At 38.1% G+C, this 17,576-nt stretch overlaps 1 protein-coding gene across 1 annotated transcript in view; it reads right to left on the minus strand.

Annotated features, from left to right (window-relative positions):
* Positions 1–13,301: 13,301 nt before the first annotated feature.
* Positions 13,302–17,576, minus strand: part of LOC150084316 (uncharacterized) — a 333,113-nt gene continuing 328,838 nt past the window's right edge. The window contains exon 22 of the mRNA XM_090376182.1: positions 13,302–13,486. Within this exon, the coding sequence (XP_090232308.1) occupies positions 13,334–13,486 (153 nt within the window). The 3' untranslated portion in view covers positions 13,302–13,333. The remainder of the gene's footprint in view (positions 13,487–17,576) is intronic.

A 17,576-nucleotide genomic window follows, 5' to 3' on the forward strand; every position in this document is an offset into this window, starting at 1 on the left:
GGCCATAAAGATGATAGATAAGTGGTATACCCCGCTCAACCTAAGCGAGGAACCTCCTCCCGCCCAGATGGCACAAGAAACGAAGTTAAAAAGATGGGCAAAGAAGACATCCCACGGCAGACACTACAATGACCTCCACCAAGATCACATCGATAACATTGCTTCCAATGCATAGCTTACAAGTGGAACGCTCTTCCCCGAGACTAAAGGATTCACGCTGGCCATCCAAGACCAGGTGATCAACACTAGAAACTATAGAAAGTACATCGCAAAGGAGCCCGGAATGTCAGATGACATATGTCGTCGATGCCACCTGGCATCACAAACGATCCAACACCCAGACTGAATACACTCATAGACACGACCAGGTAGCCAGGTTATACATCAGAAGCTAGCGAGGAAATACCAGTTGACCAAAGAAAATGTACCATACTACAAGTACGAACACCAGGCAGTACTAGAGACCTGAACCCACAAGCTGTACTGGGACCGCGCCATAATAACGGATAAGACCATTCCGCACAACAGACCGAACATAACCCTTGTGGACAAGATGGAAAAGGCTACCTACCTGATTGACATAGAGGTGCTCAAAACTAGCAATGTCCGGACAACCCATGAGGAAAAAATTAGGAAGTACACCAACCTGAGACATGAGGTCAAGGAGATGTGGCGTATGCAAGAAGTAGCAACCATCCCGATCATCGTGTCAACCACCGGTATGGTACCAAAGACTCTACATAGCAGCCTAGAAGCAATAGGTCTCCCAGAGAACACCTACAAGGAACTCCAGAAAGTCGCAATTTTGAACACCTGTAGGATAATCAGAGATTTCCTCCACCAACAGTAACACCAGGCATTACAACCACCCTGTGTACTTGGTAGCAGTACCCGTCAGGGAGTGGAATCACCCAATCAGGGAGAAATAATATAAGAGCAATAATAATAATAATAATAATAATAATAATAAAAGATTAAAGACTGAAGTACAGTATATCGAGTTTGAAAAGAAATATGCCTCTATTTTTATGAATCATAATCATGAAAAAAAAAAAAAAAAAAAAAAAGAAAGGAGCAAAGGGCAACTATTTTTATGCGAGAACTGAAGGCATTTCGTTTCTGCACATCCGTCATATATTGCCCATTCATTCCTCCAATCAGCGCATGGCAACAAACTATATCCAGTGCTTCAGTAACAATATACGGTATATAAATAACCTGTGTAATATGTATAAAAAAAAAAAAAAAGAAATAATTACCGGATTTCTATTAATCCAATTTTAACGAAATTTGAGGAGACGCGACAAATGTTTCTATAAGAGCCAAAGTCAAAATTTCGTGAGAATCCATCCACTAGGAGTCCAGTTATTGCATGCGAACGGACGGACATGATAAAGACAATAGGCGCTTTACATATATATGCTACCGCGCCTAAAGGAAAAGAAGTAATCGAGAAACTGGCTGAGGACAGCATTTATTTTCAACACAATAAACAAAAGCATTTATACACTTGTCCCATCGCTTTATCAAACTTCGAGAAACCTGCTGCGTAAAAAAGACGTTCGTAGTAGCTGTTGTAACTAGTCAAGCACGCTGTTTTTAAACTCCACTTCGTCAGAAAAATGTTTGCCACTACGCTGTTTCCGGAATAATTACCCAAGAGGTGGAAACCAGGGTTACCAAGCGTGCATAAATTTACGGACAGTCCGTAAAAATGTTTAGCGATCCGCAAAAGTACAATGCAAACGATAGTGGCTTCTGTCATAGAAACTTGATATGTAGTTTCTGTCAGAGAAACTCAGTAAAATTAGCTGAGAAGTAATAAGTAGACTTAGTAATCAGATTGCGATGCAATGATTAAAGACTATCTTCACTAGCTGGATGACCAGAAAAAAGAAAGCGCTTAGTTTTCTTTTGATTTTCTTACCACCATAAAGAAAAATCCCAGAAATATCCCAACTGGAAACAAGGCCTCGCATTTAAAGGGTTGCTGACCCAGAAGCAGAAAGATTTGTACTCTGTAAAATATCTTTACAAGCAGCAATGTATAAAGTCACTAAGCACCCATTGGTCATTTTTTTAAAAAGGCCCTTCCTCCTGTTTGTCAAGTACGCTGCTCGACAAAATTAACAGAACACGTAGAAAATGCGGTGTAGCTTGTGCAGCTTGCAATGAAGCATGACAAAATTTGGTATGGTGGTGTTTATGGAAAAACGATGGAATGAGGACAGAGCGAGAAACTTCGGACAGGAATAGGGACATTTTTTGGGGTTGTATGGAATTATCAAAAAAGTTCACATTACATAATCGATACAAGATGCTCGAAGTATGGTCACATCAGTACGGTTTATGATCCGACGGCTAAATTGGTCTGACAAGAGGTGAACCATACTCGATATAAGGGTGTTTATAAGATTCTGTGGCAACAAATCACATTCTTCCACTGGCACAGACCTTAGCTCACCAAGTGACCGCAGAGTTGTCTGTCAGCGTGCAATGCGACGCCCAAGGATGTCCCACACATGTTCGTTCGGATTGAAGTCTGTGATCGTGCTGGCTACGACAGTAGTTTGATACCTTCAGTTTCAAAATATTCCGCATACTACAACCTATCTTATAATATCAGATAGGTTGTAGTATGCGGAATATTTCATATCTTATAATATTATATTATATTAAGATTATATTAATTATGATATTATATTAAGATATTATATTAAGATCATATATATTAATATAAGATATTATATTATCATATCTTATATTAAGATATGAAAAGAAAATCAGGGTCAAGAAAATCTGAAAAAAGTCGCAATGAGGGTTCGACGATCTGTTCTCGGTACCTCTGCGCTATTACGGTGTCCCTATGAAAAACACGAAGAAGGGTGCGGCCGTTTATCATTATTCCGCCCCACACGAGAACCCCGCTTCCACCGAAGTGTCCCTTTCTCTGATGTTGGAGGGATAGAACCGCATTCATTGTTGTCTCCAGATGAAATAACGTTTAGAATCTGTTTGTAGGCTAAAAGGGGACTCATCTGAGAACAGAACTGTACCCCATTCGTCAGGGATTCACGTCACTTGTTCGTGGCACTAGTTTCTTGTTCATGGCACTAGTTCGTGCCACGTCACTTGTTCGTGGCACTAGTTTCGACAAGCTCTGCGGTGCACTGAGATGGCATAGCGCTCGGTAAGTGTGTGTGTATGTGCAGGTGTGTTTAGTGTATGTGTAGATTCTGTTGAGTGTTGAGTGCCGTCACCTGGCAAATCACAGCCAGAGGGCTGGGGACACCTATTTCCCTGTCCCCTTACACCCATCCCAAGCCAAGTGGAGGCAGCTGTTGAGTGTTGAGTGCCGTCACCTGGCAAATCGCAGCCAGGGGGCTGGGGACACCTAATTCCCTGTCCCCTTACACCCATCCCAAGCCAAGTGGAGGCAGCTGTTGAGTGTTGAGTGCCGTCACCTGGCAAATCGCAGCCAGGGGGCTGGGGACACCTAATTCCCTGTCCCCTTACACCCATCCCAAGCCAAGTAGAGGCAGCTAGGTTCTACCACCAGGAAAAGACTTACTGGGACTATCAGATAAGTTTGGGAACCCCTGGATATTTAAGGAAAAGAAGTGAGATATACAGAAGGAATAGTGTGCAAAATGGATGTGAAAGAAAATAGATATAAAGCAATGGAATGAAAGTAGAAGGCATCCACTGAAAATTAAGAGTCAAGAATAGAATAGAATAGAACAGAATAGAATTGCAGCAATGATAGACATACAATTAGTCCCGTCACGGCATGGTGGTGCCAGGGGTTAACAAAAAAGAATAATAGTTTATAGAATCATCAGTGGAATCTGTCCATCAAAACAAACAACAAAACTAATCAAAGTACAGCTCGATCAATTAATAAGTTAACTCTATAACTTAATTAGCATTTAGATGTATTCAAACTCTGAACTATAAATGAATGAATTACCACCTAGTAACTAATTTAACACAAGTTACCTATCATTATACAAAATACAACTGTCAACCCGACGTTCACAAAACCTGGGTGAATTATCACTTTAAACTTATTTAAAACATAATTTGTGGTTATACAAATGTACAACTGTCAACAGGACAGTTTTAACCAAGTTTAAACTAAAACTTCAAGGACAGTTACTCAAGCCGACAATTTGTTGGCAGGAAGATTAGGTATTTGTGATATTAGGTACTCTTATATATATATATATATATATATATATATATTATTTATTTATTTTTTCATCCTAAATTTAACCTTTATGGTTAATAAGTGTAACCAATACCGTTAAAATCAACGATGTAGTCTAACTAATTTACCTCCCCCAACAACTTGCCAGCAACGATCTCAATCGCTGAGGAGAAACTATTATGAAATATTTACAATTTCATAGTAGAATCAGGTGCAAATCATGCACGAAAACACAACACAATCAGTTTATATATAGCAAGGTTCTCTGGAACCATAAACAGTCTTCAACGTGTTATACAATTTCCCTGATTAAATAAGCCTTCTCCACAATCCTGACATTACTGTGAAACAAAAATCAGTCTCAATGATCAACACTCATAATTCTCTTTCTTCTTTTAAATACACGGTCCGCGAAATCAGACAGAGCAAGAAAGTTTTTCTTGCAGTCAACCAATTGCGAAAGGTTTTCCTCATCATAGATTTCCTCATCAATAACTGAAACGAGTTACAGTTAATGACATTTTTCAATAACTCTAACTCGTTTCTTATGACAGTCAAATATTATGTGCTCCACAGACTGGAACTCCACGTTTACACAAAGGAGAGGCAGCTAAACCGAAGACAAACAACTTAAGTTCAAGCTGCCATGTCTGATAATTAGGAAGGATGTACTTAAACTTATGTTAAGCCAAGTAATTTTCTGGTCAGAAAATTCTGATGCATTAGGAAAGAATTTATAAGTAAGTCTTTCAAGTTTAGCAACAGACCAGAGCAATTGCCAGTTCAAAGCAAACTCATTCCTAATTCTAATATTGTCTTCATTTACTGGAACATTTAAACTTAATGAGAAATTTTTAACCACAGCAGGCAAAGCCTTGCGTCTATGGAATTGTGGGCAATGAAACATCACTTCATAGTGCATTAGAAGTTTTCTGCTAATTACCTGCAATACAAGAGTTGAAACAGTTCTTCAGTTACGAGACATAGCTAAAAGAAAAAGCCATTGAACTTGGGATAAATATTTCTTAATACTCAAGTTGTTTACCCGAAAATCCCAGGCACCTGCTGCATAACAAATAACTGGTATAAATAAGCACTTATAATATAAATTTAGTATTGATGGTTTGAAACCCCAAACCGCCTTGGTAACTCTAATTATTTTTCCAGTAAGCGTCTTGATTTTCTGAACTAAGTATTTAACATGAGGAATAAAATTAAACCTACCGTCAATAATAATATCTAAGTATTTGTAATTTCTAACAATTTTTATGGGCTCATTATTTTTTCTAACGTTTGGTGTCTGTTAAGATTCAAATACCCCTTTAGTATCATTAATTTTGTTTTAATTATTGAAATTTTCAATTTGTAAACATCACACCGATCATTAAGTTTAGATAAGACATCATTAGCCCGCTTCTCCAGCTCGTGCCTAGAATTACTAAGGACTAGCACCACTAAATCATCAGTGCACGCGATTTTCAAGATTTTCTCTTATTGAACAGCGAGCCACTCGTCAAGGACCATGTTCCAGCACGCAGAGACCAGAATGGATCTCTGAGGGCAGCCCCCAGCGCGCCTAATCATGCAAGAGCCAGAGGAAACGGTAATGGAACGACCCTGAAAATAACTTGGGATAAGTCTATAGCACAGTGCAGAGACCCCGGCCTTCGTAAACTTCGCCAGGGCGCTTTGCCACCATAAAGACCAGGACGTTGTGCAGCCGCCCAGATGTCCAAAATACACTTATTTATATGTCTACCCCAAGTCCAGCCAACATCCATATACTGTCCAACTTCAAACTCACAGAACCAACTTTTCATCTTCCTCGTTTATTCATTCAACTGCCGTTTTCTGGAACAACCTTCCTTCACACGTATTTCCTGAAAATTACAGTCTACAGAAGTTCAAGTCCAATGTCAACAAATATCTTCTTTCGTCATCTCAACCTCCAACCCAAGCATGGTACTAAGTACTATAGGTTCTTATACCTCTCGGGGGTTTACATAAAAAAAAAAAAAAAAGAAAAAGTATTTTGGGGTAGACATCAGTCTTTTACAAAATAATAATCTCGGGCGACCAAGAGATCAATAACGGAAATTTCGATTGCTTCTCTAAAGAGAAATTACAAACTGTCAGTTAAAAAATAAAGATCTTCAGACTCACCAGAACTTAGTCTTTCTGATGAACATATTTTCACAACTCGGGATGGCCTAGAAACACAATATTAAATTGATAATCCAGCAGCTAACTTTCAAAGCTAATGAACTTCACTAAGGCGTGAATGGGATACAAACCACTGGCTTCCTTGCGTAGAGTATACTTGAATTGAATCTTCTTAACACAGTCCGGTTGGAAATGTTTCCTCTGTGGCCACAGCAACTACAAGAGACAGTTGATGACAGGACATCGCAGGGTTCTGGCTTGCTGTAAGAGCCAGATAGCGATCTGTTCTGGTTGACGCAGTCCTCAAGCGACCTTGGTCAGCTCTTCTTGTAATGGTTTCTGTCTCCAGAAACTGCTTCCATAGTGCCGAGACGACACCGCTTGACATATTAAGCCAACGTGCCACCTCCACCTGTGACTGGCCGGTTACAAGTTGTCCAACTGCCGCAATTTCAATAATCATCTAGCCGATGATGATTTGCCATCCTGAGTACAGGAGATGTGGCTATCCTACTAAGCAACCCAAAAACAAACTGGTGTGATGTGGTCGCAACTCGTGTTTTTATAGGCATGAATAATTTGCATAATATGCGGCTCTGTAAGGAGGTGCCGACCGGGCTAGCCGAGTGGGTAAAGTACCTGCCCGGCAACCCAAAGGTCGCGGTTCGATTCCCGCCTCGGGCTTGGATCAAAGTACTGCAAAAACCTTGGGAGGTGCAATATGGCCACAGAAGCCGATGCTCCAACAACTACCAAACCAAAAAAAAATCTGTAAGGAGGTAGATCGATTTCCATTGGATACTTGGAATTTGCATGCCAGGATGCCTTTTATATATTAAATATTCATCTTTGGCGACACTGTTCACAATAAATTATCTCAAACTTTATGTTCTGTTAATTTTGTCAAGCAGTGTAGCTGGCTTTTCTCAGATCCCTTCTTTAAGGAAGAACAGGCAGAGATAGCAAGGTTTTTCCTCCAGCAAAACAGACAAATCGACCAAAGAACACACGCAATTAACAGACATAAGACACTGCACGGAAAGTGAATTTAATTATTCGGTTGGCCTAAAAATAATATATATATATATATATTTTTTTTTTCAAGAAAGAACAAAATGAATAAATTAATAAAAGTTCTGTATATGCTATGGATGACCACATAAGGTCAGAGGATTTCACAAGGTAGAGAGAATACAAGAACATCCTACGGTATTTACCGTATTAGTCATAAGGCTTGAACCACGCTCTCTCGAAGCCCATCACTTTTGTACCCTTGTGCTTGTCCACTAGTCTTGAAAACTTGAAATAAAGTTTTCAAGGCTAGTTCAACCACAAATGGGAGACATCTTGTTTGACATAACTAATCATTAGATTAGTGGGTTCGAAGACTATGATGAAAAGATAGAATACCTTTCTCAAAGATGCTTTATTGGGTTTGGTTGGAACCAAGGTTCATCCTTCTACTTCGATGAATTCCTGTTAATTTTGAGATTTTTATCGCTTAAGAATTCTTTTAATGGCCCGTAAACAAATAAATTTCGGAAGATGATGAGTACAGTCTATGTGGGAGAATGAGGAAGCACCACCAATTTAAGATCCACATGGTATTGTCACTGTGTGGCTACGTTTAGGTTATTATCATGATGAAAACATATTTTAGGATTGTTCACCTCTAAGTTATAACGTTTCCGGCTTTTTCATTCAATAGTCATCCACATTAACGGATTGAGTTCTCTGAACACGTCTGGGCCCTGAACAATGATTTTTCTGCTAGCGGTGGGCTCAGTGGAGTGAGTTTATGAAATTTTTAAAATTCATAAAAATGAAAACTTTCTACTCAAATGCCTTTCAATACACATACTGGCCAGAAAGATATCAAACTTTGTATTAAGACAGAGTGTAGTGTGTTTAGTGTCAAACGACATCAGGGGTTTCCCCCATCTCTGCGTAGTATACATTGTGAGTGTGAAACAGAACACTGTCAATGCCAGAGGTTTAAAGGTATATGGATTTTGTATGTGTAGTGTCGTGTACCATTGTTCCTCTGGTCATTTAGCTACTGGGCCCATAATGGGTCCCGTTGCCCACACTGGGTCCCCGTGGAGGCAGACCAGGTACACCAATATTAGTTATTTACTCTGGCAGGTTCTGCCACCTAATTTCCTGAAATTTCAGTGGCTAGGACCTAAAAAAAAAAAAAAAACCCCGCTATAGATAGGTGTCAGCCAAGAGGAGTACTAATTATACAATTTGATGTTATTGTTTTTGGGTGTAGGGCTCAAGCAATTTAGAGATTATTCGGATGCTGGTTGTAAGTTAGAGAAGGGGAGAGAGACTGAAGGCTGTGGGGGGAAAGACAGAGATGAGGTCCATAGAGAAGATATGCCCAAAAGAGTGGAGCAGGCCCATGCCCCACCAGAGGGAAAGGCGGGGCAGCAAGGGGGAAAAGACTAAGGGTAACCTCCCCCTAGTCTTTTCCTGGGGGTTGGAGGCAAAGAACCACGCAAGGGAGATTGGCAAGGAAAGCTTAATGGTAGCAGCTGAGCTGTGCTGGCGAAATGTCACACCTGGGACGAAGGTCCCATCCTGTCTTCTTTTTCAGTCTGGAATGTTAGTTCTTGTGGTCACACTTGGGACTGTACATGTCCCAAGTGTCCTGTCCGATGTATACTGGTCACTACGAGTTCAGAGCTTTCAGGTCTGGTCGTTAGGTGTGTGGTTATCATTGGACTGTCACTAGTAGGGGTCGGTCTCTCCTGGGATTTTTCCCCATTTGGTAATGTATTTGTCTTGGGCAGCACCCGGAATGTTAGTTCATCTCTGTCTCATTTCACTTTTAAATTAGAGGATTCTGCAGAAATGAACTGGTTGTTTGGCTACGCGGAATTAGGTCAGAAACGCGCCACCACCGCCACAGGAAAGTAGACCACGGGCAACCAACCGGCGGCAGCAGAAGAGAGGGACACCAAGAGCCCAACAAAGTACGAGCCAAAAATAGTATAGAACTTATACAACCATACAAATTCCATGTTGTATATTTGGGAAGTCAAAATTAGAGATGTACGTTCACTGCAGTCTGAATTGGGAGTGGTTTCAGGGGTTCCGTCCATTTAGTTATTAGGTCAGCAGAGCTGCATAATATCAGTGAAGTCTAAATCAGGAAGGTCAAAACCAGCATTGTCATTCATGTGACAGAGGTCCCATCCAAATATTTATGGTAGTCAGGTTGACTGCCATGCTTGAATTTGGGCAAGACAAGTTAGTCAGGTGTATGTTGTCGTTTCAGTGGTAGGGATCATCTTGTGAAGAGCTCCTGGAAGTATTGTGAGGCCTTGTACTCTTTGTTGCTGTCCAACAAGTAATGCCCATGGTGTTTTGGATTGAAGTTAATTTTGGTAATCAGAATGCAGTGAAGGTCCTCATACAAAGGGCAGTCATACATTAGGTGACTTCAACTATCCACAGTGGCAGAAGGGATCATCAATAATTCCAAGACTTGAGCTTGGCTCTGATAGATCTGTGACCTGTTAGCATGAAAGTTGTGTGCAGACCGGGGGAGAACCATGAATGAGACTTGGGATATACCTTGTTGATGTGTGGAATAAATTTCTTAGTGATATCTCCTTTAGTGGAGTTAGCCCATCTATCTTGCCAGGTCTGCTGTAAATGGAAGCTAAGGCACTTCTTTTCAGCCTTCAAGTTGTTAGTGGGATCAATGGTGTTCAGTATGTTGAGGGTCAAAGGGTACCAGGGGTTTCTCCCATCACGAGTTTACATTGTCGTGTGATACAGTACACTGTAAATGCCAGAGATTTAAATGTGTATGGACATTGTACAGTGTAGTGTTATGTACCATTGTTAATCTGGTCATTTAGCCACTGAGCCCCTAATGGGACACAACTTGCCCACACTTGCCATGCGGAGGCAGACCAGGTACACCAGCACATAATTTGAACTCTGGCAGACCCTGCCACCTAATTTCCTGGGATTTCAATGGCAAGGGCCTAAAAAAAAAAATGACGACTCCGTAGGGGTTTTATGCAGAAAGGTGTAAAAGGCCAAAAAATTGGGCAAACAGAATTTTAGTACTTTTAAGTTTCGACTGTGTGGGGCATACTCTGCGAGAGGTAGACAGGGTGGATGGGGAGACTGAAGACTGGGGTGTTCAAGTTGGAAGGGGTCGATAGAGACTGACCCCTGCATTTAACAGTGGGACAGGGACCATCAACTCATTGAGAAGTGGTAAAGAAGCACCATGCAAGGGAGCACTGGTGTGGGTTACCAATAGGCCTTTGGTGTTGCTATTACAGTTGGTAAAGTCCGAATTAGTAGTTGTCAATTTCAGCAAGTTTGTTTGTTTATTTGGTTTTTAGGAGCAAGCAACTAAGGCCATATTGCTCTGCGGATGTGCGGTGGTCATTCCCTGACCTTTCTGCATTCTCCGTATTTGGTGGTCATGGGCTCAAAACCCGGTCCAATCAAGAAGAGTGTGCTACGCACTGCTGCTCTTGCCCACAGAGGCACCCAGCAGGTTTGTCTAGAGGGGGTCAAGAAATTGTCCTTACAGTTCTGTTATGAATGTTGTTTTACTAATGGGCATCTTGGTTCGGTGCATATATAGGGAAGTTCCAAATTTTACACTAAAAAGTATATGGGAAGGCATAAACTTAGCCAAGCAATTAGAATTTTATTTTTTGAATGCAGATCCTTCGACTGAAAGGAACACAAAGTTCAAAGGGACTTCAAAATGCTTAGCTCCGTACCATTCAATTTACAAAGATCTATCAAGCAAAAGCAAACAAACCCAGATTACTGATTTTTTAAAGAGAGCAGAGATACACGAAATCTAGATGCTGCAGAAGAAAGTTCAGAAAGAGAAGATATTCTGCAACATAGAAAATGTTCTTGTTTGATCGTGCTTAGCAGCAGTGAAGAGACAGAAAATTAAATGAATGTACATTATCTGACATATACGTATCACAGTTTGTAAAATGTTTGTCCAGTTATTACTATTTTTAATAAAAATTAAGTTTCCAATAGTTATAAAACAAAATGTATTTTTGTTAGCTTTTGGAACGTAACCCCCTTTTTGTACTGGTTCTTAGTCCCGTATAACATGGTTTTGTACTACACGAGATTTTATGGGAACCTAACTACCGTGTTATACGAGGGTTGCCTTTTTATATATATATATATATATATATATATATATATATAAAGAGGCTTTTTTTAACCGATTTAGATGATAACAATTATATTTTTAAAATTATAAATTTAGTAATTTTAAGTTCTTAGTTCCAATCGGCAATTGTGGCTAGGGCCACACTCACAATATCCTACCTATGCCTCTATTCATGGACAATAATGTGCAAGATGGACACCTCCAATCTTAGTGATAGTATCCAAAATTTCCCTCCAGCAACATCTTCACCTTTCATTTAACAATTCATCTGTGTTTACTCTCCATACTTATCTAAAACTTCACACTAAAACAGACCTTTTCAAGTTTGCTCTTATCATTTTTGTTTACTTTAGTTATGATTTTTATCTAAATGATAATTGTTTTCCATCTATTTCTTAAAATTTTTCTAAGAAACTTTCTGTGATTTTTTAGTTTTTCTCTTATACATCTTAGTCCTTTGCATATTTCTTTATATTGCAATAAGGATTTATTAGTTTTTAGTTAAATTATTTTCTAACTGCTTTTAACTTAACTAAAATTTTTTCATCAGAAGCCATATTAGCAAATACGATTTAACTTTCGAGCAACATTTTTATATATAAAGTTTGTTGGCAAATCTGAGAATTTTTTAAATTTTGTATTTGTATTTGTTTTTAACACTTTCTAATTTGTTTAATACAAGATGTTCACTTCCAATCTAAAATCTTCCACATACCCTTGTAACTTAAAACTAATTATTTAAGTTTTTTTTTTTTTTTTTTTTGATGATGATTTAGTCAGTCATGCTTTTCTTGTTATTTCTATTCTCCCTGCATGTGAAATGGCTATAATTATGCTAAAATATTGCATTTATAGTTGAGTGCACAGCTTATGCAAAATTCTAATAGCCTTTTACCACAATTGTTAGAATTACCTTTCTCTTCTCAATTTTCCTGAAGTATTTCTGTAGATATAATTGTTAATTTTTTACTATTCTTTTTATAACATTAAGGAATGTTTCTGAGACAGGACTGTGACGCATTCAGAGACAAATTTCATCACCCAACTTTCCATCTTACATTTTGTCCACATAGTTCTACTGGACAATACTTTCCTGCCAATTAAGCTCCCTTTGTAATTAGTTCTTCCATATAACAGTTGTGTTTCTGATATCAATATTTAGTATTGGTGTTAGGCAAACAGAAGCTTACACCAGCCAAAAAAATAAAAAAAAACAAAAACCACCCGTAATTTGTTCTTCTGCTCTAACAAACTGACTAATATTTCTTTAAATTATTCAAATTATTGACTTCTAGGAGAAGCTTATGGATTGATGTCTAAGTTTCTCTTTTTGTAATCTGACAATCTTGTTTATTTTTATTTATTTATTATTATTTTTTAAATCGGTTAAAAAGGCATTTCACAAGAAATTTCTTCTCAACCAGTGCTTTTCAACTCTATCTTGAGGCAGGAGAGTCCTTTTGAAAACCCAAATTTTTCACGAAATTCCGATATCTTTTTATATATAAAAATAAAAAAAAACTTATTCACAGAACAGTGATGGAACTCCAGTAATCCACATTATGCAGGTTGAAAAGCACTAGTCAAAATAAATGTGATTCATTACTGTTAATTTTAAAATCTATAAATCGATTCTCAATGATGCATTCAACCTGTCACATTTTATATCAAATTTTCAGGTGAGGTTTAATAATGTGTTGCACATAAAATATGCATTAAAGAGAAAGTAAACAAGTTGTTGGACAATTTATTTACAAAGCATAAATGCATATTGGAACTCAGCATGACACTTGTAGAGTGCTAGGAAAGTGATGAGTTGGAGAGAGTCTTTGTTTCAACAATTCAATGCTCAATTTATACAACTCTTTATCAACAGTATGTTGCTGCTGCTGTTGCTGTTGTGTACTAGATGTCGAAGATGATTCAGGAACCTGCAAAAAATAAAAAAAATAATAAAATAAAATACAAAGAAATAGTGCAAAGAAAAAAAATAAAAAAAATCAAGTAGAAATCCGTACAAGATATTTTGCTTTCCATACTACCAATAATTTTTAATGAAACTGCAAGTCAAAGCTGTGCAATAATACCTGAATGCAATGTCTTGCAAAAAATTTATAAAACCAGATGGAAGTAATTAAATTCAAATACAATTCAGGTTTAGCAGCTATAATTGAAAGTAAACTAAAATTGTTTGAATAAAAGAGATTAACCACCCCAAGCAACTTTCGAGGTGTTGACTGAAAACAAGCAATGGTACACAAGTGTTATCAGTTGCACAGTTTTTAAATATACTCACATAAATATTCAAAATATTATTTATATATATATATATATATAGGATTTTGAAACAACAAAAATGACATGCTTGACAAAATTAACAAAAATACGTAGAAAAGTCGTGTAACTCACGCAGTTTGTGATGAAGCAGGATAAAGTTTGGTATGGTAGTGTACTACAGAATAAAGATAAAATGAGGCCACAGCAAGAAACTTCAGACAGGTATAAGGGACATTTATAGGGGTTGGATAAGAATTACCAAAAAGGCCACATTACAGCTGTCGATACAAGATGCTTGAAAATATGGTCACATGACATTAGTACAGCATGTGGTCCCCTCTAAAGGTTAAATAGGCCTGACAGCGATGAACTATACTCAATATAAGGATGGCTAAGATTATGTGGCAACAAATCCCATTCTTTCACCAGCCAAACCTTAGCTCACCAAGTGACCAAGGATTTGGCTGTCAGCATGAAATGCGACACCCAAAGGCATCCCACACATTTCATTGGATTTAAGTCAGGTATCGTGCTGGCCATGACAGTCGTTGGAATCTTCAAGATATTCCTCTACCACTTCAGCTGTATGTGTGGTAGCACTGTCATGCACGAAAAGAAAATCTGGGCCGACCACGAAGGATGCAGCCACTGATCATTATTCCATCCCACACAAGAACACTGCTTCCTCTGTAAAGTGTCCCTTTCTCTAATGTTGGAGAGATGGTACCATATTCCTCACTGTCTCCAGGTGAAATAATGTCTAGAATCTGTTTGTAGACTAAAAAGTACTCACCAGAGAATAGAACTCTATTCCTATTTGTCAGTGCTCCAAGTCACATCTTCACGACACCACTATTGATGAACTCTGCAGTGGTTTTTGGGTTAATGGGATATAAACTGCTGGTTTCCTTGCATAGAGTCCACTTTAATTTAGCCTTCTTAACACAGTGTGGTTGTAAATGTCTTCGCCTGTGGCTACAGCAACCTAAAAATACGGTTGATAACAAGACATCGTAGGGTTATGTCTTGCTGTTAGAGCCAGATAATGGTCTCCTCTGGTCGACATAGCATTTGGGCAGCCTTTGCCAGCTCTTCTTGTAACGGTTTCTGTCTCCAGAAACTACTTCCATAGTGGTCTCCTCTAGTTGACATAGCATTTGGGCAACCTTTGCCAGCTCTTCTTGTAATGGTTTCTGTCTCCAGAAACTACTTCCATAGTGCCAAGACGATACCGTGTGACACATTAAGCCAACGTGCCAACTGCGACTGCCCAGCTTCAAGTCATCCAATGGCCTGCCATCTCATAGAATTACCTAAATGATGATGACTTGTCATCCTGAGTACAGGAGATGTGGCTATCCCACAAAGTAAGCCAAAAAACAGGAATGAAGTGATGTGGTCCAACCCACGAATAATTGGCATGTGTGGTTCTGTAAGGTGGTAGATCGATTTATATTGGATATCTGGAATTTGCATGCCAAGATGCCTATTATATGAAATATTTGCCTTTGGCGACACTGTTCACAATAAAATATTCACAAAACACATTTTGTTCAGTTAATTTTCTCAGGCAGTGTATTTTAAAATTATATACAATTTGCTTTCTGTATTTTTAATCTTTTGAAGGTTTCAAGAGGACATGCATATGTCCTCTTGAAACCTTCATATGTCCTCTTGAAACTTGAAATGTATAAGTTTTTTGTGTTTGGGTCAGAGGAGTATGTAAATGTATATATGTGTTTTCCAAGGTTCTCTCAATAATGTTTTATATTTTCCTTCAAAGTATGGATAACCCTTGTATAACATGGTTGTTTGGTTCCTCCAAAATCTCGTGTAATGCAAAACTGTGTTATACGGGACTAAGAACTGGTAAAAAAAGGGGGGGGGGAATTATGTTCCAAATGCTAACAAAAATACACCATGTTTTTCTTTATAACTATCCGAAACAAAATTTTTATAATAGTAATAACTGAACAAACGTCTTACCTTACAAACTGTGAAACATATAAGTCAGATAATGTACATTCATTTAATTTTCTTCCTCTTCATCGCTGCTAAACACAATCGAATGAGAACGTTTTCTCTGTTGCTGAATATCTCCACCTTCTGAACTTTCTACTGCAGCATCTAGATTTCGTGTATCTTCTACTTGATAGATCAATGTTTGGATGACTTAAACCTTTTGGATGGCCAGGCGCATTATCCAATAGTAATAAAACATTGAAATCTAGATTTTTCTGCTTTAAATATTTTTCCGCACCTGGCACAAAACAATTTAGAAACCATTCTCTAAACAAACGGTAGTTACCAAACCTTTTTTTTATTTGCTTTCCAATATACCGGTAATGCATTTTTATTTACATCTTTCATCACACAAGGATTAGACGATCTATAAACCATCATAGGTTTTATCATGTAATCTCCTGACGTGTTACTACACATAAGTAATGTTACACAATCTTTTGATGGCTTAAAACCTGGTACAGTTTTTTCATTTTTTGAAATAAATGTTCTGTTGGGCATTTTTTTTCCACCAAAGGCCTGTCTCATCGGCATTGAAAACTTGATGTAGTGTGTATCCGTGCTCTTCAATAATTTTTTGAAATTCCTCTGCATACTTCTTGGTTGCTTCATTATCAGCCGATGCACTTTCCACTTGAATTCTTGTTATGTAACGAGAAGTGATTTTTAAATAGCTCAAACCAACCTTTACCGGCAACAAACTCCGGGTTAACAGAAGATTCTCCATTTTCTTTTAAATGGTTATAAATTTTTAGTGCCTTTTGTTTAATTACATTTCTGTCCAATGGGATCCGTTTTTTACTGCTATTGTCAATCCAAATGCCGAGTGCTTTTCCATTTTCTCAATTATTGGTGCTTGGAGAAGAGCTGTTATATTTGCGGAAATGAAAGATCCTGTAGCAACAGCATTTCTAATTTTCTGTTCATTTTTCTTTATGGTCCAGATTGTTGCTTTATTTAAATTTAAACTTTTTGCAACGTATGATACCTTCACCCTTTTTCAAGACGATCCAAAATTTGTATCTTTGATTCCAAAGAAATAAAGTTTCTTTTGAATGGTGTTTTTTTGCTTTCCATGGACATAATTTAGGGCTGGAATTTAATTCACAACAAAGAACAAAGTAATACGTACCCGGAAAAATGAATAAAAGATCAGATAAAAACCAAACTAACCTTACAAAAACCTTAAAAGTCACGAACTGTATGCTTGGTTGGTTTTTTTTTGGTTTTTTTTTTTTTAGGAGCATTAGCAACTAAGGCCATATTGCTCCGGGATATGCGGTGGTCATTCCCTGACCTCTCCGCATCCTTCGTATTTGGTGGTGACGGGCTCGAACCCCGGTCTAATCAATAAGCGTGTGCTACGCACTGCTGCTTCTTCCCACCTGGCTACGGAGGCGCCAACTGTATGCTTCAAAGTCACAATTTTTTATGCTCTCAAACAAGCACAGAACGTAACGATTGGTTCACTGTAATCAAATCACTTTATGACGGACTCTTTATAATAAAATACCATTTTAAATGGCATTTCTAATAAGTGAAAATAGGAGGAATATTATCCACAGGTTATAAAAGTAAAGATATAAAGAAACAAATTTAACTTTATTACCTTACCAATTAACAAAGTTAAAAGATACGGGAAAATCAGAATAATATTTTCCAGTTAGCAAAATAAAAATTAATTTATGCTTACGTACATAGCTTAATTAATATGTACATACT

Source organism: Mastigoproctus giganteus, chromosome 6 (genome assembly GCF_048544385.1).
Source record: "Mastigoproctus giganteus isolate SK-2022 chromosome 6, ASM4854438v1, whole genome shotgun sequence".
Classification (NCBI taxonomy): Eukaryota; Metazoa; Arthropoda; class Arachnida; order Uropygi; family Thelyphonidae; genus Mastigoproctus; species Mastigoproctus giganteus.